The sequence below is a fragment of the Canis aureus genome, chromosome 2 (genome assembly GCF_053574225.1).
Source record: "Canis aureus isolate CA01 chromosome 2, VMU_Caureus_v.1.0, whole genome shotgun sequence".
NCBI lineage: Eukaryota > Metazoa > Chordata > Mammalia > Carnivora > Canidae > Canis > Canis aureus.
Genome location: NC_135612.1, coordinates 41,584,624 through 41,610,174, shown reverse-complemented (window position 1 = coordinate 41,610,174; position 25,551 = coordinate 41,584,624). Strand labels below are relative to the sequence as shown.

The following is a 25,551-nucleotide window of genomic DNA, read 5'->3' as shown; positions in this document are numbered from 1 at the left end:
ACACTTAGGATTTGAACTTTTCTGTTTCATGTTGTGCTCTATACAGGTGAATAAAATTCCAAAAATCACATACATGCAAAAGTGACTTTTTGTCCACTTCTAGGTATTTATCTTGTAGACTAATGGTTCTCAATTAGGGGTGATTTTGCCCTCCTACAAGATATTTGACAATGTGTGAAGACATTTTTTGGTTGTCACAACTAGGGGATGCCCCAGACTTAGAGTGGGCAGAGGCTAATGATGTTGCTAAATATCCTATAGTGCATAAGATAGTCCTGCAGCAAAGAATTATTTGCCCTCAGATATCAATAGTACTGAGGTCAGGAAACTTTGCTATAGATCAACTCAACAATAATGATAAAAAGAAAAATAGTAAGTTACAGTGGATATAAGAGCTTCTAACTCTAGGAAACAAACTGAGGGTTGCTGGAGGGGAAGTGGGAGTGGGTAGGGGGTAACTGGGTGATAAGCATTAAGGAGGGCATGTGGTGTGAAGAACACTGAGTGGTTATGTGCAACTGATGAATCACTAAATTCCATCTGTGAAACTAATAATATGCTATATGCTAATTAAATTGAATTTGAAGTTAAAAAAAAAAAAAGTTATGGTAGAGAATCCTCCGAGACACCTTAGCTGGGTGACCAAGGTTAATATCACCAGGACCGCAGTCCCCATTTATCCACAGGGGATATGTTCTAAGACTCCCAGTGGATGTCTGAAACCATGGACAGTACTGAACCCTATATATACTGTTATTTCCCATACGTACATATTTATGGCAGAGTTTGATTTATGAATTAGGCACACTAGGCCACCTGGGTGACTCAGTGGTTCAGCATCTGCCTTTGGCTCAGGTCATGATCCTGGGGTCCTGGGATCGAGTCCTGCATTTGCTCCCTGTGGGGAGCCTGCTTCTCCCTCTGCCTATGTCTCTGCTTCTCTCTCTGTGTCTCTCATGAGTAAATAAAATCATAAAAGGAAATAAGTTAGGCACACTAAGAGATGAAGACCAATTACAAAACAGAACAAGTATAACAATAGAGCGTAATAAAAGTTTTGTGAGTGTGGTCTCTCTCAAAGTATCTTATTGTATTCACTTTTTTTTTTTTTTGTCTTCACCCTTCTTGTGATGACATAAGATAATAAAATGCCTATATCACCTGATGAAGTATATCATCACTTGATGATGTAGGCATTGTGACATAGGGATGGGCTACACCTGACCTGACCACATGCCACAGTTGACCGTGAGTAACTGAAACCACAGAAAGCAAAACTGCGGATAGGAGGCACCACTGTAACAGGATGTAATGTGGTCTCCTTCTCGATCATTAACAACCTCAATCTGATCATGAGAAATCTCAGGTAAAGCCAGATCACAAAATAACTTAGTGGTACTGTTCAAGGGATAAGGTCATGAAAGACAAGGAGCAGATGGGAGGAGACCAAGGAGATGGGACTAACTAAATGCAAAGCAGGATCCCAGAACAGAAAAGGGATATTGGCAGGAAAACCAGTGACCTCAGCATGTACTTTAATGAATAGTATTGTACCAGGATTCATATCCTGATTTGATCATGGTTCTAGGATTCTGTAAGATGCTGACACAGAGGGAAGCTGGGGAGTGGGGGGAAGGTATATACTTTCTGTACTGTTTATGTACAAAAAAATTTTTTTTTTAAAGATTTTATTTATTTATTCATGAGACACACACAGAGAGAGGCAGGGACATAGGCAGAGGGAGGAGAAACAGGCTCCATGCAGACAGCCCCATGCGGGACTCAATCCTGGGACTCCAGGATCATGCCCTGAGCCAAAGGCAGAAGCTCAGTTGCTGAGCCCACCCAGGAGTCGCTATAACCCTTCTTTAAATCGAAAGCTACCTCGAAAGGAAAAGTTAAAAAATAACACCATCTGTATTTAAATAAAAAAAGAGGATGGGGGCAACTCTTATTTACACAGGTATTGAACAACTCTAAAATATAGTTAAGAGAAAAAAAAAGCGAGATCTACAACAGCGTGGCAGGGTGCTCATATTCATATGAAAAAGTATGCAAATAGTGATATTTTGCATTTCACACCTTGTGCATACACTGCTTACTCAGAAAACAAACTGATTCTGAAAAGTCACACCAAGAGCCAAGCATCTGTGGTAGAGATGGTCTTTGCTATCATTACTTAGCGCCTGCAATGCATATTTACAAAGTATCTGTCAGATAAATGTAAAAATGGCATTTTGGCTTTTCTGGAATGAATTCTTTTTTCATCCTCAAAACCACTGCCTCATTCAAGTCCTCTTCCTCTGGACAAATGCAATCATTTCCTGCAGGCTGTCTTGACTGCAGTCTTCCTCATGTTCAATATATCTGCAGAATCTCTTTGGAAACACAGATACCAACTTAACCCATCCATTGTTCTCTTCAGGACTCACTTAAAACCCCTATGACATAGGACCTCCCCTCTCCCTGCTGCCTCCACGCACCCATGTACTAAGTGCACCTGACTATCCATATCCCATGGATCCTCTGCACCCCTACCCAGGCTGTGGCTTCTCCCAGGTGAGCTTGCCCTGCCCGGTCTCCAGGACCCCCTCCCTGCAGGCTGGGCTGCACCACACGGGAGAAGTAAAGTGAACAATGAGCATGACCTGCTGCCTGTCATCAGAGAGCTCAGTCTAGGGAAGGAACCAGAACTGAAAAAATCAACAGAGTCACGAAATCATCCTCCATATTCTACAAGGCCAAATCCAGGACTTTGTAAAAGCTTTCCTTCTTTTCTCCATTCTCACCAGGAAGAACCCATTAGGGTTCTAAGAGCACTCCACACCAACTGGTCCTGCCAAGTGACAGTGCCATGTGTCTTACCTGCTACCCCTTTGGCTCCCCTCCATCCTGAACTCCTAGGGGGCATGGGCGGTCTTTCATCACCTCCTCCTCTCATTAGTTGGCACATGCCTGGAAGCAAATGGTACCCACCAAAAAGGCCTTGCTGAATATGCAAATGAATGGATGAACGAATACATTCACGAGTGAGGCCATGCACTGCTTTGATAGCATGAGGGAAAAGCTGATCTACTCTAAGCATTTACTAAGCTCAGGCATCAGGCTAAGTACTTTATCAGAATTATCTCATTACCACTCATGTCAATCTTAGGAGACAGAAATAATCACTCATCACACTTTGCAGTGACCTACCCAAGCTGCAGAGCTGGGACCTTTCCTGACCCTAGAAAAGACACTCTTATCCACTGGTTATAATACAGTTCTTGATGGGTCCCAATTTCCTCTTCTACTTCCTCCCCCTACAATCTCACATCCTCTGCATCAACCAGGCACGAGTGTTCATCACTGTTTCATATTTGCAGTGGAATGGAATGGTTTGGGCCCTCTGCCTGCAATGTTCTGTTTGCAAGCACTGCTGGGCAACATAATCTTGGCTCAACTGAAATGTACAGCCACTTAAGCCGCATCAGGGGTGGGGTTGGGGGTGTACTGGCTCCCCCAACTCCTGGCCAACATTGGAAACTAGGATGCTCAGCTTGAGACCAACTCCTGGATAAGAGGAATAAAGGAGAATCATGTTTGTAATGTACAGGTAATATTTTATCCCATCCTGGATTTTAACTTTTTGTTAAATGGTGAAAGTATCAAGTTTTACAGGAAAAAAAAAACTTTAATAGAGTCAGATGGGAAAGTAAAAAAACCCAAAACCAGAAAAAAAAAAAACAAAAAAAAAAAAACCACACACACCAAACCAAACCAGCAGCAGTGGAAAGCTACTGGTCTGGGGCAAAGAACAAGGAAAATGAAACAGCTGTCTTGTTTTAGCATCTGTTGCCTCACTGGCTACATTCAAGGTTTGGCAAAAGTCGTATCAACTACATTTTGTAGCAGAGTGTCTCCAGCAGCTGCGTGACAAATAAGCCAATGCCAAGCTTCCTTCCTGGCATACTGTGAAAACACAGGCAAGGTCTGAGTTCCTCCTAAGACAGCACTGTTCATGCATTCAAAGCTTTACCATTTTTCTTCAACTGGTGGTGTCTGGTGACCGTTTTAAGTGCTGGGAAGGTTGTTTTGATTCTCTCCCTTACTGGGCACCCATGAAGTATTTGGAGAACAGCTCTGTCTCAAAGCGTACTGAAGGCGATGGTTATGTAAAAACCCTCAGAAATGTGTTGCTGATAACACAAGCCAAAAGGGAGATAAAATAAGAGCTGGATGAAAAGGTTACTAATCTAAATTTTCCACAAGTACTACTGCAGTTTGAAGCCTTCCCCCCGGCTGGCATGCCAGCCCCACTTCTGGAAGGCTCCCTGAGTCCTGAGTCCTTCCATGTCCTATAGGTTGCAGAGATGGTTACCTGGCTGGGGCCACTTTGGGTGGGGGGGAATGGGGGAGGCTGCTGGGTGAAGGCAGGGCCAGGGTCCTCGGGCATCTGCTGGCAAGGGGAAGGGATCAGGGATAAGAAATGGCAGATAACACACAACTTGCAAAGTCTGGAGAGCTCTCTGAGGAGGCAGTCTACTGTAAACTTCCAAACACTTCTGGAAAATTGAGGCCATCTGCTGCCAAAGCCCAACAGTTTTGAGAGAGGCTGCAGATGCTGGGCAGGAGACTGAGACTAAGGCAAGCAGGAGAGCTTTCAACCTGGCACCCAACCCAACATCCTACCGCGTGGCCCTGTCTGTCTGAGAGGGGCAGGGAGAGGCTGTGGCTTGGGCCAGCCATCCACTCTGGCCAGGTACGCAGCATTAAAGGGGCAGGTTTCATTTAGATAGGCAGTTCCCAAGCCCCACTGAGTGCGAGATCCCCCAAGAAAGCTGTCTTCTAGAGACTCAAAGGCCAAAGATCTGAAGGAGGGCATTAAAACTTCTGATATCCTTGGGAGGAGCTTCTAATGACCCACTCAGTTGAGAAGTGACCAACATCAGAGAGAAAGAACCTATAGTTCCAGGTGGAATTCTGATGCCCTGAGCTTCCTGGACCCCACAGGGATCTCTAGCCATCAAGATGCCTGTGAGAATCTCTGTGGGATTTGGGAAAGTTTGCAAAGAGCCTTTGCATCCCGGGGACTGGGGCTGTGCCAAGACAGAGCTACTGGACACTTCACATTAATTCCTGGTGCTCCCAGGGTAGCAGAAGGAATGTCAAGAACAGCATAAGGAAGGATGTGGAGAAGGACCAGCCAACAAGACTGTCAGCTAAACAGTGTCCTCTCTGCCACTGGCTCCAGGATGGAAAAAAAATGGTACCAGCTAACCTTTACTGAGTGCATGTTACATGCTAAGTACTCTAACTCATGTGTTACTCAGTCATCAGAATAACCCTATGTAATATGTAAGTAGAGGCATTTTTCCCATTTTGCAGATTGGAAAGCTGAGGCAGAAGAGGCTGTGTAGTTCACTCATGAGGCAGAGGCAAGACATGACCCTGGGTGTCTGACTTGGGAGACTACCTTCTTAAACACTATGTGATATGAACAGCACCTCCACACTGTACTGAAAAGCTGAGAGAACTAAATAGGAAGAGCAAACAACAGGTAGAAAGAAGGCATAAGACCCTTAAATGCCTATTATCATTCCAGACACTCTCGCCTTCCTGAAACAGCTGGCCTACAGCTTTTGTGCTTGATACTCAAAAAAAAAAAAAAAAAAAAAAAAAGGCAAGCAAGCAAGCAAGCAAGCACGATAGGCCCATCTCCGTCCATTGCAAATGCCATGATGTATAGGCACACTCTTGCTCTGGTCAATTATAAGGCTGGTGTTCATCACTTCCTACACTAACTTCCTTTCCAGGTGGGGTGGTCATGACTTTCAGGGCAACCATGGTGGAATGTGTTGCCAAGAAGGCTGTAGGGTTAAGGGATAAGTGGTCATTACATAGCAACTTTCAACTCAGAATCTCCAGGAGCCAGGGTGATGAGCAGGGACGGATATATATCTTTCATGCTGGAAAAGGGTGGGGGCTTTAGGAGGTTGTGGTCATTGTCAGAACATTGTCCTAACTCCCCACTTCCCGCTCTGGTCTCCAGGAGCAATGTCACATTCTTCCTTTCAGTTGGCGATACCTACACCTTGGGCTTTCTTACCCCTTGCTTCACTCAGCAGGATAGCTGAGCCCCAATAGCTTTAAAGTCTTATTAAATAGTGACTATGCTTTCCAGTGACTTTCCTGAGACAGGAGGAACTTGTAATCATAAAGAAGATGGATTGAGCTAATTGCGTAAAGTTCATTTCCCCTTTGTAATAAATATTTACCATCCAGTGTTTATAACTTTTATGTTTGGACTTTCTTAAATGCTTTATTGAATTAAAAACATCACATTACCATTGGCTAAAAGAGGAGACAGCTATATTTGCCAATAATTGCTGCAAGAAATGCCAACTATTGATGCCAATTTTTTTTGGTAGTTCATATTTCCATAGACAGCTTTGAGCCTTACAATACCAGCATTTTGCAGACAGACATGAAAGATGTAATGGTGATGGTGTGGGGATCTCCAGAGCCCTAGACATGAAAATGGACTGTATTTTAATTTTTCTTGGTTCTCTTGTATGCAAATCTTTAAGAAGGCAAGAAATCTGGTTAGTATTTGAGGCTAGGCTGCTCCCAAAGCAACTGTTTTTCCAAAGTCATTTACCCTATGCCTTTGAATGAGGAAATGGCTTATAATTTTGATTGATCTTAAAATGCCTATGAATTGTGTCAAAGAACATACACAAAGTCCCAGTCAGAAGGAGGTTCTGTATTTAAAATCTGTCTAAAGCCTGTAAACACCTTTGCAGAATAATATTTGTCAATGCATAATTATAAAATTCATAATATTGCTAAGGAAACAATTAAATTTAAGTATCATCCAAAATACAAAAATAAATACCAACTTGTAACACAGTGACCCATGTGTTTTTTGGTCAACATATTACCTGAGAACATCTGGCTCTGGGTCTAATAACCACTGTAATTTCAAGATTATTTATCTATTTGAGAGAGAGAGAGAGACAGACAGACAAGAGAACAAGTAGGGGGAATAGCAAAGGGAGAGGGACAGACGGACTCTTGACTGGGCAGGGAGCCCAATCTGGGGCTCGACCTCATGACCCTGAGATCATGACCTGAGCGGAAATCAGGAGTCAAATGCTTAATCGATGGAGCCACTCAGGCACCCCTAACCACTGTAATTTTAAAGTAGTAGTGAGTCTAAATGATAATTTGAGATAGCAGCTACAACTGTCACGCAGTATGAACTATCTGGGCGTCTTAATCCCGACAGTCATGGGTGCTGCTAAGACGGTTGTGGCTTACTGCCAACATCCATGGGTGAAGGAAATACAGTTGACCCTTGAACAACACAGATGTATGACTGCTGACCCCCGACACCATTGAAAATCCACATGTAACTCTTGGCTCCCCAAAAACCTGATTGCCAATCACCTACTGCTGATTGGAGGCATTCCCAATAACATAAGCAGTTGATTAGCACATATTTTGTATGTTACCTGTATTATATACTGTATTCTTACAAAAAATTTAGTTTAGGTAAAAGAAAATGTTAAGAAAATCATAAGAGAAAACACACTCAAAGGCGCCTGGGTGGCTCAGTTGGTTAAGCATCTGCCTTCGGCTCAGATCATGATCTCAGGGTTCTTAGATCGAGCCCTGCGTCAGGTTCCCTGCTCAGTGGGGAGCCTGCTTCTCCTTCTCCTGCTGCCTTTCCTCTCCGGTTCATTCTCTCTCTCTCTCAAATAAAATAGAATCTTAAAAAAAAAGAGAGAAAATACATTTATAGTACTGTACTGTATTTATATATATAAAAAAATCCATGTAGAAGTAGATTCATACAACTCAAACTGTGTTGTTCAAGGGTCAACTGTACTCATGTCAGTTACAGATTGGAGAAAAATAAACTTTCATTATCCTTGTTCACAAAACCTCTGAAATCTATCTCTGCAGATCCTGGTTCAGAACCCCTGCTTCTGTACAATAATAAAGATGTGTCTATGAAAAATACAATCCTCTGAGACGATAGGCCTCTACATTCTGCCAGGGATAAGCTTTTGTTCCTCATAAAAGGCAGAAGCAAAATGAAAATTCTTCTCACCGGTAGTCATGGTGGTTAGTATTTTTCTCAAAATATAATCTCCCCAGTTTCTTTTCTTCTTATTTTTATGGGTCTGTATTTCAGAAAAAGAATAAGAAAATGTTCAACTCCTCAACACTGGTGTATTTTGTGGTTTTCTTCCTTTGGCGGTGTCCAACCTCTGTTACGTTTTATTGTTTTTTTGTGTGTGATAGGTTTAAAGTTCTAGAAATTTCTAAAACATACACACACACACCCCACTTGCCTCACTGATGTTTAGGTACTTTTCCAACCTATCCCCCTACTGCTCTGCAAAGGCATGCCAGCTGAGGGGCTTGCCAGTGAAGTTCTCACCATCAACAAGCTTTGGGGGAGCCTGAACCTGAAAACATGGACAGTGTTCCCAACTGTCATATGTGAGTGTGGTTTGTAAAAGAAGAGGTTCCTCCAGATTTTTGGAGTTGTAATGGCTTTGTGATATTCATTCCCCTAAAATTCCTGGCTAGGAGTGTTTTTCTTTTCACTGTATCTAGAAAGTAGTAACTTTTTTGCCTATTAAAGGGGGCCTCATGTGATTTGGAGAATTTTACTGAGAATTCTGCATCACAGTCCCCTCTGAAATAACTGGAGATCCTTAACAGGTCATGATGTCATGGGAGTGATTTTATAAAGAACTGGACAGCTGGAGAAATGGGATGCACACAAGGGCCACATGGAGACTCCCCATGCAGAAGCCCTAATGTCAACTGCACCATTTTCTTAGCAGAATGGAGTATAAATGACTAACATGAAACGTGCACTTACAACCCACCTTTACATAACCTAGTTCTAATATGCTTAAGGGGTCACAGTAATATATGCTCACATTTTGTTTCATTTGTTGGCTTATTAGCTATAACTTTGTTGTATTAGTTATTGGTTGATTTATAGTTTCTTTCTGTGCAATTATTCTATCTAGTATATAGTGCAAAAAACCTTACAATAGAATCTGACCCTTCCTCCTGTTCTGGCCTCTATGTGAATATCATGTGTTTTACTTTTATGAATGTCATAAACTCTACATTACTGTACTGGTTTCCCATGGCAAAGCTACTAGTGTTTCCTACTGCTTCTCTTACAAACATTGCTGTAAATTTAGTGGCTCGTGAGAACGCCAATTTCTCATCATACAGTTCTGGAGATTGAAAATCCAAAATCAGTCTCAATGGGCTTAAATCAAGGTTTTCACAGGGCTGGTTCCTTCTGGAGGCTCCGAGGGGAGAGTCTATTTCCCTGAATTTTCCAGCTCCTAGAGGCTGCCTTGCTCTCCTTAGCTGATGGCCACCTCCTTGCATGATTCCCACCTCTTCCTTCTGCTGTCATGTCTCCTACTACCTACTCTGATCTCCTGCCCTCCTCTCAGTAAGGACTCTTCTGATTATATCAGGCCCATCCAGATAATCCAGGAAATATCCCCATCTCAAGATCCTTAATGGAATAAAATCTGAGAAGTCCCTTTAAACCATCTAAGGTAAAGCTCACAGGTTCTGGGGATTAGGACATGGGCATCGACCATGACTGTATTCTTATTTTTTTCTTTAAGACAGTTGTTTAATCAATCAATGATCTTTTAAAGATATTTGAGTATATTTAAGTATATCATATATTCACCCATGTAGTCACAACTTCCAGGGCCCTTCATTTCTTTGTGTAAATTGATATTGCCATCTACTATAATTATCTTTCTGCATGAAAGATTTCTGTTAATATTTCTTACAGTATGGGTTGGCCAGCGATGAATATTTTTAGCTTTTGAAAAACAGAAAATCTCCATTTCACCTTAATTTTTCAAAGAGATTTTTGCTGGGGGTTGATTTCTAAGGTCACAGGCTTTTTTTCCCTCAGTACTTTAAAGATGCTGCTCTACCATCTTTAGGCTTGCATTGTTTCAAATGAGAGATATCTGAAAGGATCAAACTCTTTTCCATCTTTTTTACCTTTGTTTATGTGTTCATAACTTCTACTCTGGCCATTTTAAGATTTTCTCTTTATCATTATTTTTAAGCAAATGGATCATGATAAGCATTGGTCTAGATTTCTTGTTTATGTTTCTTGTGCTTGAGGGTCATACCTTCTTGGATGTGTGGGTGTATCATTTTCATCAAGCTTGGAATTTTTTTTAGCCAGTATTTCTTCAAATATTTCTGTCCTTGCTCTCTCTCATTTCCTTCTGGGGTATCATCTGCATATACATCTTAGGCCACCTGAAGACCCATAGCTCACTGATACTGTCTTCTTTTTCTTATCTGTCCTTTTTCTCATGTTTCATTTTGGATAATTTTAATCACTTTGTGTTCAAGTTCACTGATCACTTCTGCAATCTCTCATTTCCTAGCAATAGGGTCTTTTTCACTTCAGATAGTATAGTTTTCACTTCTAGAGGTTTCCTTGGCATCTGTTTTATGTCTTCCATATCTCTACTTAACATGTTCACTCTTTCTGCTACCTTCTTGAACCTGGACAATGGTTACAATTACTGTTTTAAAGCCCTTGTCTGTTAATTCTATCTTTTGTGTCTTTCTCGGTTAGTTTTGATTGATTGATTTTTCTCCTCATTATGGATGTACTTTTCGGCTCCTTTGAAGGCCTGGTAATTTTTTATTTGATGCTAGACATTGTGAGTTTTATTTTATTAAGTGTTGGATGGTTTTCTATCTCTACAAATATTTTTGAGCTTTCTTCTAGGACCTGGTTAAGTCACAGGGCAAGAGTTTGATCCTTTCAGATTTTGCTTTTAAACTTTATTAGGTGGCACTAGACCAACATCCAGGATAAGGCTAATTTTGCCACACTACTGATGCAACACTCTTCTGTGCACTTCACATGAGTTCCAGAGATTGTTTCCTCTAATATTTTCAGATGGTCTTGGGTAGTCTTCTCACATGTACGTTACTGAGTACTAAGCTAAAGATTCATGGAGCTCTTGTGCACATTTCTGAGGTTCTTTAAAAAGCTTTTTATTCTGTGGTACCTCTCTCTGTGAACTCTAACTTCCTTGGCTTCTCTGTGCTTCCAGTTCCACTTCCTCAACTCAAGAAGACTTGTTTCTTCTCTGTTCTCCCTCTCTGTGCCACAGCCTGGAGACTGTCTAGGAAGTAAGCCAGGATAATCAGAGGGCTCACCTTATGTCCTTGACATCTCTCAAGGATCACAATTCTTTCTTGTTGGATGCCCAATGTCATGAAAAATCACTATTTTATATAGTTCATTTGATTTCTTAGTTGCTTAGTTGCAGGTGCGAAGGTAAATCTGGTCCCTGTTACTTCATCTTGGCCAAAGGCAGAAGTCAGAATAAGAAATTAAAGGCAAAATTGGGACTGTGGTCATTTCATTATATGAGATCCAACTCAATCCTCAAGGGAATTAAAGAATAGTAATGGTTATAAAGATCAGTTTGGCATTGGATTAAAAGACCTTTATGATTGGTTCTGGATGTCTCTGGCTGCCAGAAAAGTATAGGTTTTACATAATGCTTAATTTTTTCATGATCCTGAGTTCAATACAGAGAAATGCTGATCCTACAGATGTACACAGACAGATTAGTTCTGTTTTCCACTGGATGGGAGTCAGTGTTTTCCAGAAAAGTAATAATAGCACAAATATCAGCTCAAATACCTCAGTGCTGATGCTGTGACAGACTCAGTTCTCAGCACCTTATGTGTAGTGACTCACCAGGAGCCTTGGATTTCAATGATGGCACTAATGCACAGCATAGAGACACACAGAGATGGTCATCAGAACCAGCCTACAGTCACTCACCACCAGATCTACTGTGCTGCTTTGAACAATTTCTTCCCTTGGGAAGAAGGCACAGGAAGGAATAGATCCCTGCAAAAAATTTGATGGAGTCTTATATGTATGTTGGCTGGAACTCATGACCCCGAGATCATGACCCGAGCCAAAATCAAGAGTCACACACTTAACCAGCTAAGCCACCCAGGCACCCCTTACCAAATTAAAATTTTATTTTATTTAAAATTTTTTTTGTTATATATATATTTTTAATTGGAGTTTGATTTTCGGGGAATACAAATTAAAATTTGAAATAGCATGGTCAGGGTAGGCCTCCTTAAGAAGGTTACCTCTGAAAAAACAAAGCCCCCCAGACTCAAAAAAAGATGAGGCACCTAGTCACAGGGACAAGTGAAGGAAGAGTGTCCAGGGAGAGGATGCAGGCAGCATGAAGCAGAGTGTGTTGTATTCCTGCCAATAGCATGCCTTGCCAGTTCAAGAAAGAGCAGGAAGGCAATTTAACTGGAACAGAGTGAGTGAAGGGGATGCCGAATGAAGTGAGGACAAGTAAGAGGAGAAGCGGCTCATACCCACACCAGAAAGTCAGTGTTACAGGGAATAAGAAAGAAACAACACTCTTGCTCTTCTGCTATACTGAACACCAGCTGAAACATAGACCCATAAATGTATAACATGAGTAAACAGATGATAAAACAAGGCTTAGAATCCCTTAGTTGGGGGGCGTCTGTGGGCTTAGTTGATGAAGTGTCTGACTCTTGATTTTGGCTCAGGTCATGATCTCAGGGTCGTGGGATCAAGCCCTGGGTTGGGCTCCGTGCTCAGCTCTGCTTAAGACTCTCTCTCCCTCTCCCCCTGTTTGCTATCTCTCTCTCTCTCTCTAATAAATTAATCAAAACAAAAAGAATCCCAGAGCGGTGTGCTGCATAGTTTGGCTTTGAGTCCTATGGTGTGTTCCAGGCCTAGGGCAGCACTCGCAAAAGATCTTGTCCCCAGCTGGCCTCTGCCTCTCCCTTCCAGCAGTGCCTCTTGTGGGTTAGCAGGACATTTTTCTCCTGAGTGAAGTTACCACCATCTGACTGTGAGATTTACAATGAAGGAAGCACCCTCGCCACGCAAGCCGAAAATTTCTGCCAGTTCCCTGAGGCTGCAGGTCATCTAGTCAGATGTGCTGACAGGTGCTTCTTCACTCTGGCTAGGTACTGGGGAGAAAAACGTCCATTTCATTTTATTTAGTACTGAAGTACTCTCAAAGAAAAGGCAAGGGGGAAGATATATTTTGTGGTTCTGGTGAGCTATGGCAATTCATTCTCAGCTTTCCTGTAACTCACAAAATGAGAAGATCTCACTTTATATACTTGTATCTTAAGCTTCTAGGGCAAAAGAAAAAATCACATAGCTAAGCTGATCAGTGCTTGTTGACATTTCACCATGTTCTTTGAACCAAATGATGCTAGCAAAGGAAAATGAAATACCAGGTCACCTTCCTCCCTTTTGGGGTTTGTCTTTAAATGACTATACATGGCATTTCTTTTCTCCCTCGGTTATACACACACCTGGGTTTAGTCTGCAGCCCACCCCTCTTCCTGACTGGGTGACCTTGGCATATTACCTAAACTCTCTCAGCTTTTGTCTTCTCATCTGTTAAATGTGGTTCAAAGCCTCTGCCTCGACAATTATAGCCAGGGTTTCTGTGCCAGTACATGGAAAGTTGACCCTTCCTAAGCACTCCCTCTGCCTGGGAAATCATGAGCTCCCAGTATAGATATCTCCTTCCTCTTATCCCTCCTCCTTGCCCAACTGGTATACAATTGCCTGGGTCCTAAGAGGCAAATATGACTGCAGTTCTCAGGAGGGAGGCAATCTCTGCCCAGCTTCCCCTCCACACACACACACCCCTGCCCTCTGTCCATCTTGCCCCTGGTTGGGCTAGTGCAGCCTGGCCTGCAACATCCCACCAACCCTGAGGAGACCCCCACAGTGAGCTGAGTGGCTGCTCTGTGCCCTGTGACTCAGCTGAGCACCTCCCTTTTCTCCACCCTGGCTGCCCAGGGCATCTCTACTCTTCCTGAATGCTCAGGGTCCTCTCCTGGGGTTCCATCCACATGGATTTTGTGCTGTCACCACATCATCAGAGGAGCCTCTGAAAGCTGCCCTTTCTGATGACTCTGGGCCATCAGGTACTTTTAAGGACTGAAGCTGGGACAGGCAAACAAGGTGCTTCCTGGCTAGCACGTGGTATATGAAGAAGAGTGTTAATGGTCAAGGCCAATGGTGAGCACCAGACGCCAGTGGCAGACTGCCAGAGATGATTTCATCCTGGAGCTCACTGCATTTCCCCATAGAGATGTCCTTGTACCTTCCAGGTTCGAGGCATTGGGGTGTAAGGTGGGAGATGGCTCTCCATTACCAAGGTCTGGAAAGGACCCTTCCTGGCACCTCCGCAGGGGGATGGAAGAGGATTCAGGACAAGGCTGTGAACAACTGCCCTTTGGAGAAACAGCTGGCAGGAGGTGCTAGACTGGTTTTGAGGTGCAACCCTCTTCTGCACCCCAAACAAGGGCAAGCAATGCTCTACCTGAGGACTCGCCCTGATTTCCTGAACCAACTCCCACAGAGCCAGGAAGCCCTTGAGGGGCAGCATCCTGCCTTATGGGCTCCAGGCTGACTTGTTCTGCTGCCTGTGACCCTGGGGTCTCATTCTGGAGGCATAGTCCCTGGTGTGTCTGTCTTGGAGTTGGTCTTGCCCTGGGTTCTTGCTCTGGGAACCTGTCCAGCCCTCCAGGCTCCCTCCCTGGGACTCGATGCCATCCTGAGCTCCAACACCAGGACAGCCCTTCCACTGGGTGTCTCCTGAGTCCTACATGTCCCCACCCCACCTAGTTCTCCTGCTTCTGTCCTTCTGGCTCTGCTCCCCTACCTGAGCCAACTGCCAGCTAGAACACAGGCTGCTCTGGCCTTCCCCTGGGCCATGGCATGGAGATGGCACTGCCCCAGGTCCTGGCACATCCATCTTGGCACCTCCATCCCCAGGGGTGGCCAGGCCACAGCTTGCTGTCTACAGCATAGTGAGAAAGTGTGTGCTCTGTGGGTAAACAGACCTGAGACAAATCCTTGCTCTACTTTCTACTAACCAAGCCATTTTGGATGACTGCATAACCTCTGATGCTTGGTGTTACCATCTGTACACTGGGGAGAGCAATCCAGAGAGCCTGTGGTAAGGGCTAATCTGACTCACACATTAGGTAACAAAGGACAAAACACATGAGCATTGCTCACTGAATGGTAACATCTTAACAGGGTTATTGATGCTACTATCAAATAGCCAATTTATTATTTATTAGATGTTCTTGACCTGACACTTTCCAACACTTCACGGCTTTTTGCTGCTTTCCATAGCTACCCAGGGTTTAATATCGGGTGACATCACATCACTTCCAAGGAGGATGGGTGAATTTTCTTTTCCCTAGTGTCCTAAATTTTTCATGTTACGCCATTAGGCTATGAAAGAAGAAAGAAAGAAAAAAGAAATGCCTTTGGATTAAAACAAAACATTAGGTTCTTCTTGTTGGTAGGGACTCTGAAGTGTGCCCCTATAAAGCTGCCTGTGTGTGAGGAAGTGTGTATGTTTATGTGTGAGGCTCTCTATGCGTGCACCTGTGCAACTGCCTGTGAGGGTGTATGTATATGTAGGCCAACGTAAGTGAAAATGTGCATGCACGTATGTGTGTGTATGTTTGTATGTGGCATATGGATAGCTGTATCCTCCAACAGAAGCCAGATGCTCCTTCCTGTGTCAGTCCTCCGGTGGCTGCTTACCTCCATGTTTCTGCAGAAGGTGGCGTTGGTGCCAAACAGGATCTGGCACTGCTCGTTGGCACTGTAGTGCATGCCCGGTAGCTTGTGAGGGAGACGCACCACGTGCTGGCTCCGGGGGTCTGTGACCAGCAAACAGGTGCTGACTTTCGACCTGAAACGGCCAAGAGGCAAGTTGACTTGCAAGTGTACGTACTGCTCAGGTGTTTGTTCTGTCAGTCAAGAGAAGGCAAGAAGGATGCATCTCCAAATTACCTATGGAAGATGACTCAGGCATTGGATATGTAGATTGTGCTTTTTTTCCTCTCTCTCTTTTTGCTCTTTTTCTACCTGACTGAATGCAGATCTTTACTGCAAAGGCACTGGGAGTTTAGCAACTAGGAAAGGGCCTGAGAATAACACCCATGAGGCTAATGTACTTTTCTCAAGGTTGAGCTTTCTTGGATGAAAATGCTTTTGAAATAGATTCCTATGGTATTTTCTTAGAATATGCCTTTGAGCAAAATTACTAAGAGTGAAGAAAAAAATAGAAGTTAGGATTGTTTTTGTTTTATCTCAAATAAAAACAAAGTGTTTATTTCCAACTCTGCAGATTCACTTGGAGGGCCTGTGGCAGGCTGTGGTCACTGACTGGTATATGTGTTCCATCCCTGAAAGCTGGCTGGTGGCACAATCTGCAAAAGACATCAGGATTGCAACCAGGGTAGAAATGTCCACAGATGTTGTGAACAGCTCTGAGAAACTAAACTGGGGGAGCTGTGAGGCTATGGCTCCATTATGAGGTTATATACTTGAATGCTTTGACTTCTCAATTCCCCAAACAAGGTAGATGGTAGTGGAAAGGAAACCCAGCCTCTTGCCAAAATTCTTGAAGAAAAGAATTACATACAAGTACACTCAGGCTGACGCTGGCCCAGCTCTCCCAGACTCAGACCCACACAACACTTTAACAAAGGCATGGGATCAGCAACATGTAAATGAGCAAATGAAAATACCCTCCTTTGTTTCATTGACCCTTCTAGGAAAAATGAAAAATGTCAAGTGGCTTACAACATTTCATTAAGGTTCTGTGATAATAAGTACTCAGGAGGAAATAGATTATATTAAAACTAACAAGCCCATTTTTAAGACTTGTGTACCACCTTATTTCCCCACCCACAGGAGATGTAATGAAAGAAGACCCAGGATGAGGACAGCAGGCAGAGTGACGCCTTTGGCTGCTCCATCCCGAATTCACTAGGTGCTTTAATGTGTTACTGAGCTTGCAAAGCTCTGTAGGCAGGGAAGACTCACTTGAGTCCCTTTCATCTCCATGGAGTGGACAGATGAATCCGACTAAGTAATGAGGTGATCTGGATCTGCGCATCAAATCTGTAAGTTTATCCCTGAGGTCTTGACACTAAGGGACCCTCCCAGTACATGAGCTAAGACTTTGTTTGACAAAGGCCCAAAATCAGATAGCCAGTTCTTCTGTAAAAACTGCAAGTGGAATGGTACAGATACATTCTGCAAAGAAATGAGTGAGATAGAGCCTATCCCCACATGTGAGGGAGGTGAGGAAGCCCTGCTCCCCAGAAAATGTGCTCTCCATCAAGGGAAATAGCCTCAGCACTAAGGAAATGTCTTTTTCTGTAGCACCCAAGGGATGCTGCTAAGGGAGTATCCATTCAGGGTCAAAATACCTGGGAGAAATGAAGTAGGGTTCTTTTCAAGTCACAGTCACTGTGTTGACATTCAGTCAATCAACAAAGCATTTATGAATAGCAGCTGGGTGCCCAGCATCATACGAGACACACACTTGGGAGGAAATTGAGCCAGATATGGGAGGTTCTGTACCTCTTTAGGCCAGCTCAGAGTTCTAAGAGATTCATTTCTCCTTCCCACACTTGCTAAGACTCTAATTGTTGTGCTTTCTGGAAGTACCTTCTATTGTAGTGATTGTACAGAATGATTCAAGGACTTACTTGAGGAAGTTTTCAAGGTCATCACGACTGCAGGAGGACCAAGAGAGGTCACTGGGATTCCGGCCCTTTACCCACTCTCCTGACATGATGTGGGATCTGCCGGCACAGGATGAGTGGTCATCGTCATGGTTCATCCCCAAGCTGCCCGAGGGAAAGTAAGAGGAGAGAGGGACACTTATGCTACAGGCTTTCATCTCCAGTTCCAGGTTCCAGCATACAATGCTAACTTAAGTCAAATCTGAAAGACCAAGAGTAACACAGGCTGATGCCCTGTACTTGGCTACTCTCAACAGAGCAGACCAAAAGCCATGAGCTTATAGAGAAACAGAGCGATGGTTTCCTTACTTCATGCATGAAGACTGATAGAGCAAATGGAATACCACAGCATTTGTTAAATAAATGAATAAATGAACCTATAATATCACAGTTAATATAGAATTATATAGCTGCTGCAGGAGGGAAGCTCCCCAGAACCCACAACTGCACACCTGTGTTCAGAACACTGGGGGGCTCTGCTTCTGGCGCAGCTGTTCCTAGCCCATGACCCCTCACTGCCCCGGCTGCCCCACAGTGATAGAACTCCCTCCTCATGCTCCCTGGGAACAAGGAGAGTGCAGGCAGATGGCACCCGAACATGGATTAATATAGAATTAACTGTGATATTATAGGTTCAGATATTATAGGTCTTAAACGGCAAGTTTCTGATAATTACACTTGTTTTTCGATACTAAAATATGTCCATGTTAATGATTGAAATGTTTTGCTGCCCTATGGGCAAGGGTCTTTTATGTCCTACTCCATCTAAGAAAGAAAAAAGAAAAAGAAACCGGAATTCTGACTCATTTCATTATAGTTGTGGCTTGTGTGAGGCATGTGATGTGCACATCCAGTCGGTAGACACGCGTTCTCAAAGAAAAAGCTTTCACCTTTGCCGTGAAATTGATGAAAAAATTAACATTTTCATGGCTTAAGCTAAAATAAAATATTTAAGGCACTGAAGTATAATTTCTTTGTTTCCTCACTTGTACCAATTTTTTTGGTCAGTTGGTCAACTGACTAACTACTATCCTGTCAGAAGAAAGCACACCTATGTGTTGATGGCCACATTTTCCCATGGCCTGGACCCCTCTACTAGACTTTACCCTGAATAATGCCCTCCCTCTGCATTTCCCAAAGGCTCTTCCAACTCCCCAGATTCCGTCAGGGTGGCTTTCTATCCCAGCTTCTCTAACAGTGACCAGCACAGAGTGGGTACTCTGAGTGTTTATTGAATGAATTCTCTATTTAATACTGGCGAAAGCATCACAACATCGGAGAATCCAGATCCATTACAGGGGTGATAAGTCTACTGCAGTGATGACGGCTTGTTCTGGTTAGATTCAGTCTTGCCTTCCTGCCAAGAAATCCATCCAATTCAAGTGAAACGAAGAGATTGTCAGATAAGTCTGACCAAGAGGAATAATTTAGATCTATTTCTAATGGTACTTTGCTGAATGAATCCTATTTTTCAGTGCCACTACTCAATTTTTTAGGTTTTCTTTTTTTTTTTTGCCTTATTATCTATCCATACCTACAGCTATCTATAGCCATCCATTTGCCTGTCCAACTATTATCTCTTTGTTTTCTGTTAACTTTTAAAGGCACTAGCTGGTTTTTCAAATTCATTTAGCAGAGGATGTTAAAAGTCATCTGAAATTTTATTTTGGATTTGATTTGATATCTTTAAATAAAACCAGTGATGGAGTTTTCTTTTTCTTTCTTTTTTTTTTTTTTTGTATTTTTTTATTGGAGTTCGATTTGCCAACATATAACACCCGGTGCTCATCTCATCAAGTGCCCCCCTCAGTGCCTGTCACCCAGTCTAGATCTTCTGAAAATGCTGATAGATTTCAGTGACCTCTGCTAAATGTGTAACGGTTACAGAAATAAGATGTCTCATGAAGAACGTGACTTCATCCCATCTTCAATGACAAGGCGTAAGCATAGCACGCGGACCAGATGAAACTGCTTTGTTGTCAACCCTGGAGAACCCAATCCAACAGAGAACCCACCCATGAGTCTGTTGTTCTTCTAGCTTTGCACTTTCATAAGCCAGTTCTCATCATCCTGGGCTGGGATCTCTTGAGAGAGAGAGAGTGGCCACCAGATGGGTTTTTTCAAACAACAAGGATGTTGTTTGGGAAACCACAATTGGAGGAGCTCCAAGCCCTGGCAGAGTGGCCTCACCACATATGGAGGAATGTTTCGTTTGTGACTGCTTCTAAGTTTTCTCCGGTGGTCAAGTTGGTTGTAAAATGAAAGAGACTCCTTTGCTCGCACTGCCAGACTCTGCTGGCCAGAGGGCCTGGTCTCTCAGGAGACAAAACTGTGTTTTAAACAGTGCTCAGAAAAGCTGACTATGCCGTCCACAACTGTATGCCTGCACGGTATGTTATGTTAGTGTTTCACTATGCTGGCCCCAGAAAAGGACTTCCCCAAGGAATGTTCCAGTCAGCAAGATCAGCCAAGAGTGGGATTCTTGGATTTCTGCAGCCTGTGTCTAACACAGATCATGCTTGATCTGGTTTAAAATGCTCAAATGCTAACTAAGTACCTCATAAATTTACAGTTTGATGAACTAGCATTGGGCTGGGAGTCTTGATATTTGAGGTTTATATAAACTACTGTTTAGGCTATTTTTAGATTAATTTCGGGATTACTGGACTGAGAAATGTATGTTGTTTTAGGTTTATGTTCCGGGGCATCTATTACTCCTGGCAACATTATATTTAAAAAAAAAAAGAGTAGCATTAAGCATACACAGTAACTCTAACTTTAAATAACAGTGGGGTTAAGGACATAGACAGGCTTCACATCACATGTGACCCAGATTTATCAGACACAATAACCACTTAATGGCTTGAGTTTATTTTATCTTAAAACAAATAACACACTGCTTCTGTATTTGCTTTAGGAAAGCCAATATATACCATGCAGGAAATTCTAAGAGAATCCCTACAATGTTCAACCCCTCCTAGCTTCACCCCAAATTCTGAAAACCATGGAGAGGGCTGGGTGTTTTAGACTTGATATATATACCATTTTGAAAGCTTTGGTTTTACCTGGCTTTGAGCCTACCTGTCTGTTTCTCAGAAGCTTTGGGGTTTTGACTTCGGGTATGTAATCAGATCCTACCTCTCCTCAAAGTAGTTTTGCCTGGAAACCTAGGGAAATGGCTCCTGTGATGTAGCCTCTCCACTGAAGGGGTCCTCAGCCAGGCCAGGCCCTAACCTAATAGCCCTATGAGCACACTGACAGTCCCTTTTCAGCTCACTGATGCTACAGTAACAGGGAGGGCTCATGGCAGTTTCTAGGAAATGATAGGCAGATTTGTATTGTTACTATTACTCTACATGATAATAACCAAAACACCAGCTTTATAGTAGGAGGAAAATTCTCAACTGTCAGTGTTTCTTTGCCAAGAACCATACCATGCCTTCAATCTCCAGCTACTCAGAAATGTCACCTACAAGTGCTGAAAGTCACTAGGGGTAACGGTTTGCACTGGCTTATGCAGGTTAAATTGTCATAATCATCCATAACTCCATTATGGGGAACAAAACAGAAGGCAACAATAACATCAAAATCCTCTCACCCCAGAGAAGTCTTTGTTTTTATTTTTGCTCAAGGAAATGAGCCTACCAGCCTTCAGGGATTCAGTAGCAATGCAACCACCAGAGTAGATCTGGGGTCTCTACAGATTCAGTGTTACCTCCTACACATGCAGGATCATCATGGTATAAATAATCCTAAAATATCACATAATTCTGAATCACCAGTGGTGAATAATGATCCATACAGCACTGGTACTACACTTTGCTGTAGTAGATTACATCATAGTAGGTGAAAGTGGATAAGACATCTATAGTATAAACCGTCTCTCTTCACTAGCAAGAGTACTAAAGTAACAAAAACACTCACATTCTTGAATTTCTACAATAATAGATTTTGATGTCAGATAGAAGAGTCAGCTCTGTCCTCTCCTCACTCTTGCCTGGGATTGTGTATGTGTGCACGTGCGTGCGTATGTGTTTATTCATACCAAAGATTCATATCATATAGGCTTTTAACTTTTCATTTAACAATTCAATTAACTGCTAAAAAATTTATTTAACAAAAATTCAATTAAGAGAGGTAAAGAGAGACAAAGAAAAGAAAAGAGAGAAGGAACATAGCCTGGGTAATGGTACCCCTCATTCCAGGACCTGAGCATGTATGCTTGTGTGTGTAAGAGCATGCATGCCCTAAGAGAGTGTGACAGAGCTGTGTATCTGCCCTCCTCCCAGGAGTCTCAGGGCCTCCCTGTGACCACAGCATCATACAGAGGGTGATTCTGCTGTTTCACAAAAAATGGTGCCCATTTTTCATACAACATGGGCATGAGGTATGGAGTCTTGACAGGTAAAGTTTAAATTTCATCTGATGCTTGAAGAAAAGGTTGCCGGTTCCCATAGTGGTAGAAAGATTGGATGTGATGGACTTGGTGTCCAGTGCCTGAAGTGGCACTTTTGAAAAGTGATTTTTAGAGGTAATGTTGATATTTTCACCTTTTATTCTTGTTAAAGAATCTCACTGTACAAAGTGCTGTGGCATTACTGTGCTATCATTTGGCCTGAGTATTTTCACTTGTATTTTTACAGCTTCCAGATGAGGCAAACACTTCCTCCATCCTTGATGAGTCCCTTTGGGGGCTGTAAAACGAATGTGATTTGTTGGAAGCCATACACCAGGTTAGACTCCTCACGGCTGGCCAGTCTCTTTTTCCTGAGACCACCTTTCCAGGCCAGGTGGACCAGAGCAGGCACCCGTGCTACTCAATGATGAGGCTTCACCCCTTCCAGCACCTTCCCCCACAGACTCCCCTCTGCTTAGACATGTACACAAACTGCAGCTGGCTTTAATCTCCATATGGCTTCCAATTTTTTTTTATTGTTTTAATGAAAATATGTAAACAAAGAGATGATAAAATTCAAAGAAATACATGTACCCCTGTGTTTATAACAGCATTATTTACAACAGCCAAGATATGGAAGCAGCCCAAGTGTCTGTTGACAGTGAATGGATAAAGAAGATGTGGCAAATAAATGGAATGTTATTCAGCCACAAAAAGAATGAAATCTTGCTATCTGCAGAAACATGGTGGGAGCTAGAGAGTATAATGCTAAGTGAAATAAGTCATTCAGAGAAAGACAAATACCATATGATTTCACTCATATGTGGAATTTAAGAAACAAAACAAACAAAAAGAGAAAAGAGAGACAAACCAAGAAACAGACTCTTAACTACAGAGAACAAACTGAGGGTTGCTGGAGAGGAGGTGGGTAAGGATGGGTGAAATAGGTGATGGGCATTAAGGAGCACATTTCTAAAGGAATGGAAGTAGGGTGGGAAAACACACACACGTGCCTGAGGGAAGGCAGTAGCCCCCCAACAGCAAGCCCAGGTGCCCTCAGAGAGCTGCAAAGTTAGTGAGGGAAGTGGGGAGATGCCATGCCAAGGGAAGGTGGGCTCGCGGTGAATGGAAAAGTTGCTACCCTATTAAATGCCTTTATGTCCCATTTTTCTTTTGCAGTGAGCTCGCTGAAGAGAATGGGTCTGTTCTGCAAGATGTGGCACAGGGACTACAAGTGTGGGACCCCTCAACAGCAGCTTTGCGGGAGCCTCAGAAGCCCAACTGCTCTCGGCAGGCAGTCATCCCATGACTGCAGACTCCCCCAGGATGTCTGTGAAGGATGATTGCTGATGACCACTGGTCAATGCCATATGTTGCCCTTTGTAGGAAGAGGATGAAGATGGGGGCTCATGGCACAGCATCTTGTTTCTTTTCATCTCCTAGTAGCAGATCTAGGTTTGAACACACAGGTCATGCTCTTGCATGTCTCCCTGCACATCCAGCAGTGGAGGTTGGTAAAGGCTCGAGGCACACAGGCCTGTAGGGCTGAAACTGTTGTCATCTTTGTGAAAACCTGTTTCCTGGCTCTGATAACTCCTACTGGCTCACCAGCCCAGGTGCCTCTGGTCCTGCCCACCCCTGACAAACATGGTCCTGACATCCTAAAATGGGCCACCCTTCCCTGCTCCAGCAGCTCTTAGAACAGGGCAGGGCACACAGAAGGGCTCAATAAATGGCCATTAAATAAATGTGCACATGAACATCTAGGTCCATATGGCAGCCAAGTAGCACACAGAGCAGGGCTACATGTGGTGTCCTTCCTCTGCCTCATTAACATAAGGCAATTCCATGAAAGGATGGTCCCCAACATGATCACATGAGTGGCACCTCCTTGGGAGGTTCATAGCCTTCTCTACACAGTGTCCTTGCTGCTTAAAGCAGTCTCTGAGTGCATTCAGAACTGATGCAAGCAAACATGCATGTCACTACTTCCACAGACTTAACAATCAAATGGTGCTTGAAAATTTTACCTCCCTAAAAAATATCTGCAAAATTATGTTGACTTCTGACCTGAGAAGACATTCTATAAAAGAGGAGGGAAAAGTGTGAAGGAGATTCCAGGTACATATTCCAAAGAAGTTTAGAATGGTAGGTACATTGATGGAATAAGGATCTAGCTTCCCAAGGGGACTGCTCTAGAGGTGACAGCACTGATTCAGCTGGAAAGGCTGTAGAGTGTTAAGAAAAAACTCTGCCTCTAACAAGGAGTCAATTCTCCTTCCTTCTTCTCCTTAGTCTTTTTTTTTTTTTCCAGGATTATCTTTGGGTATTTTAAGAACTTTACTCCCATATGTGTTTTGGCTTGTTGAGTTCCACACAAAGCCCTTTTAGCTTGGGACTGCACTGAATAACCTGATTTCTAGAATCATTGAAGTTTTGAGTCTTGCCAGCCTGGGACACAGGCACCTGTTTATCTTTCCAGGCTTTCTTGAATGACCTCTGGCAAACTTTTATTTTGCATAAAAAGGTCTTATATTTCTTATTTGCACCATTCTTGGGTATTGCACATCTTTGGTAGATGTGTAATGTGGTGAATGAGATCTGCTTTTTATTGTTCTGTAACTGATCTGCGTACAGGGAAACCATGGATTCTTGTATATGTATGGGTCTTGTGATCTGTACCAATTTGAACACAGTGGTTGGAATAGGTTGTCAGATGATTCTCTTACCATGTGCAGATAACAACCACTCTGACTCTTCCCTTTCAATGTTTATACCACACTTCTTGCCTTAAGAAATCTGACAGACTTCCAAAACAATGTAAAATATTAGTTACCATATGGGCACCTATACCCTGGTGCCAAGTCTAATGGGAATTCTATTAATTCATGCACACTGAATACATCTGCTCTAGATTGCTCATAGGCAGGTAAACTTGATCAACTTAAGGACATTTTCTTCTAAATAATCCCTTGCAGAGGATTTCCTCACTGCCGTTTCAAAGTAAACACTAAGCCAGTCTGACACAGTGGACAGAGTGATGGTCCAAGGAGAAAGAGGTGATGGTTGGTTTAAAGATTTGTCCCCAATCCGTTTGGGGACTGGACACAAGGCTCCAACCATCCCAGGCCTGTTTTCCTAGCTGGGAAGTGAGGGGCTTGAGCAGATAACTATGAAATGTTTTCCAGTTCAAGATGTAATCATTTCATGATTCTCAATCCAGGAAGGCTGAACACAATTTAAGGTAGAGTTGCTATTCACTCTTTCTGTCAGGGCTGATTGAACGTGACCTTGTACCAGGCATTTTCAGGGCACTAGTCATACAGCAATGGGTGGTATGCACAGTCCAACTTGCAGAAAGTCCACAGTCTGTAGGGGATCACAGATACATCAACAAGTGTGACCCATGCTGTCCAATAAAACTTTCTGTGATGAAGGAAAAATCTCTATGTGTGTTGTCCAATATGGCAGCC

General features: G+C 43.0%; 1 protein-coding gene and 1 long non-coding RNA gene across 3 annotated transcripts in view; one reads left to right on the top strand and one right to left on the bottom strand.

Moving 5' to 3' along the window:
• Positions 1–25,551, bottom strand: part of ADAMTS17 (ADAM metallopeptidase with thrombospondin type 1 motif 17) — a 330,972-nt gene that overhangs the window by 147,133 nt on the left and 158,288 nt on the right. Inside the window, exons 9-10 of the mRNA XM_077869670.1 lie at positions 17,647–17,787; positions 15,686–15,836 (exon numbers count right to left, since the gene is read on the bottom strand). Coding sequence (XP_077725796.1) covers positions 15,686–15,836; positions 17,647–17,787 — 292 coding nt within the window. The remainder of the gene's footprint in view (positions 1–15,685; positions 15,837–17,646; positions 17,788–25,551) is intronic.
• Positions 1,220–23,809, top strand: LOC144296555 (uncharacterized). Of its 2 annotated transcripts, XR_013363649.1 has the most exons (4): positions 1,220–1,366; positions 16,844–17,055; positions 22,326–22,415; positions 23,258–23,809. It is a non-coding gene; the product is annotated as an uncharacterized LOC144296555 (long non-coding RNA). The 2 variants fall into 2 exon arrangements; XR_013363650.1 differs by lacking the exon at positions 22,326–22,415.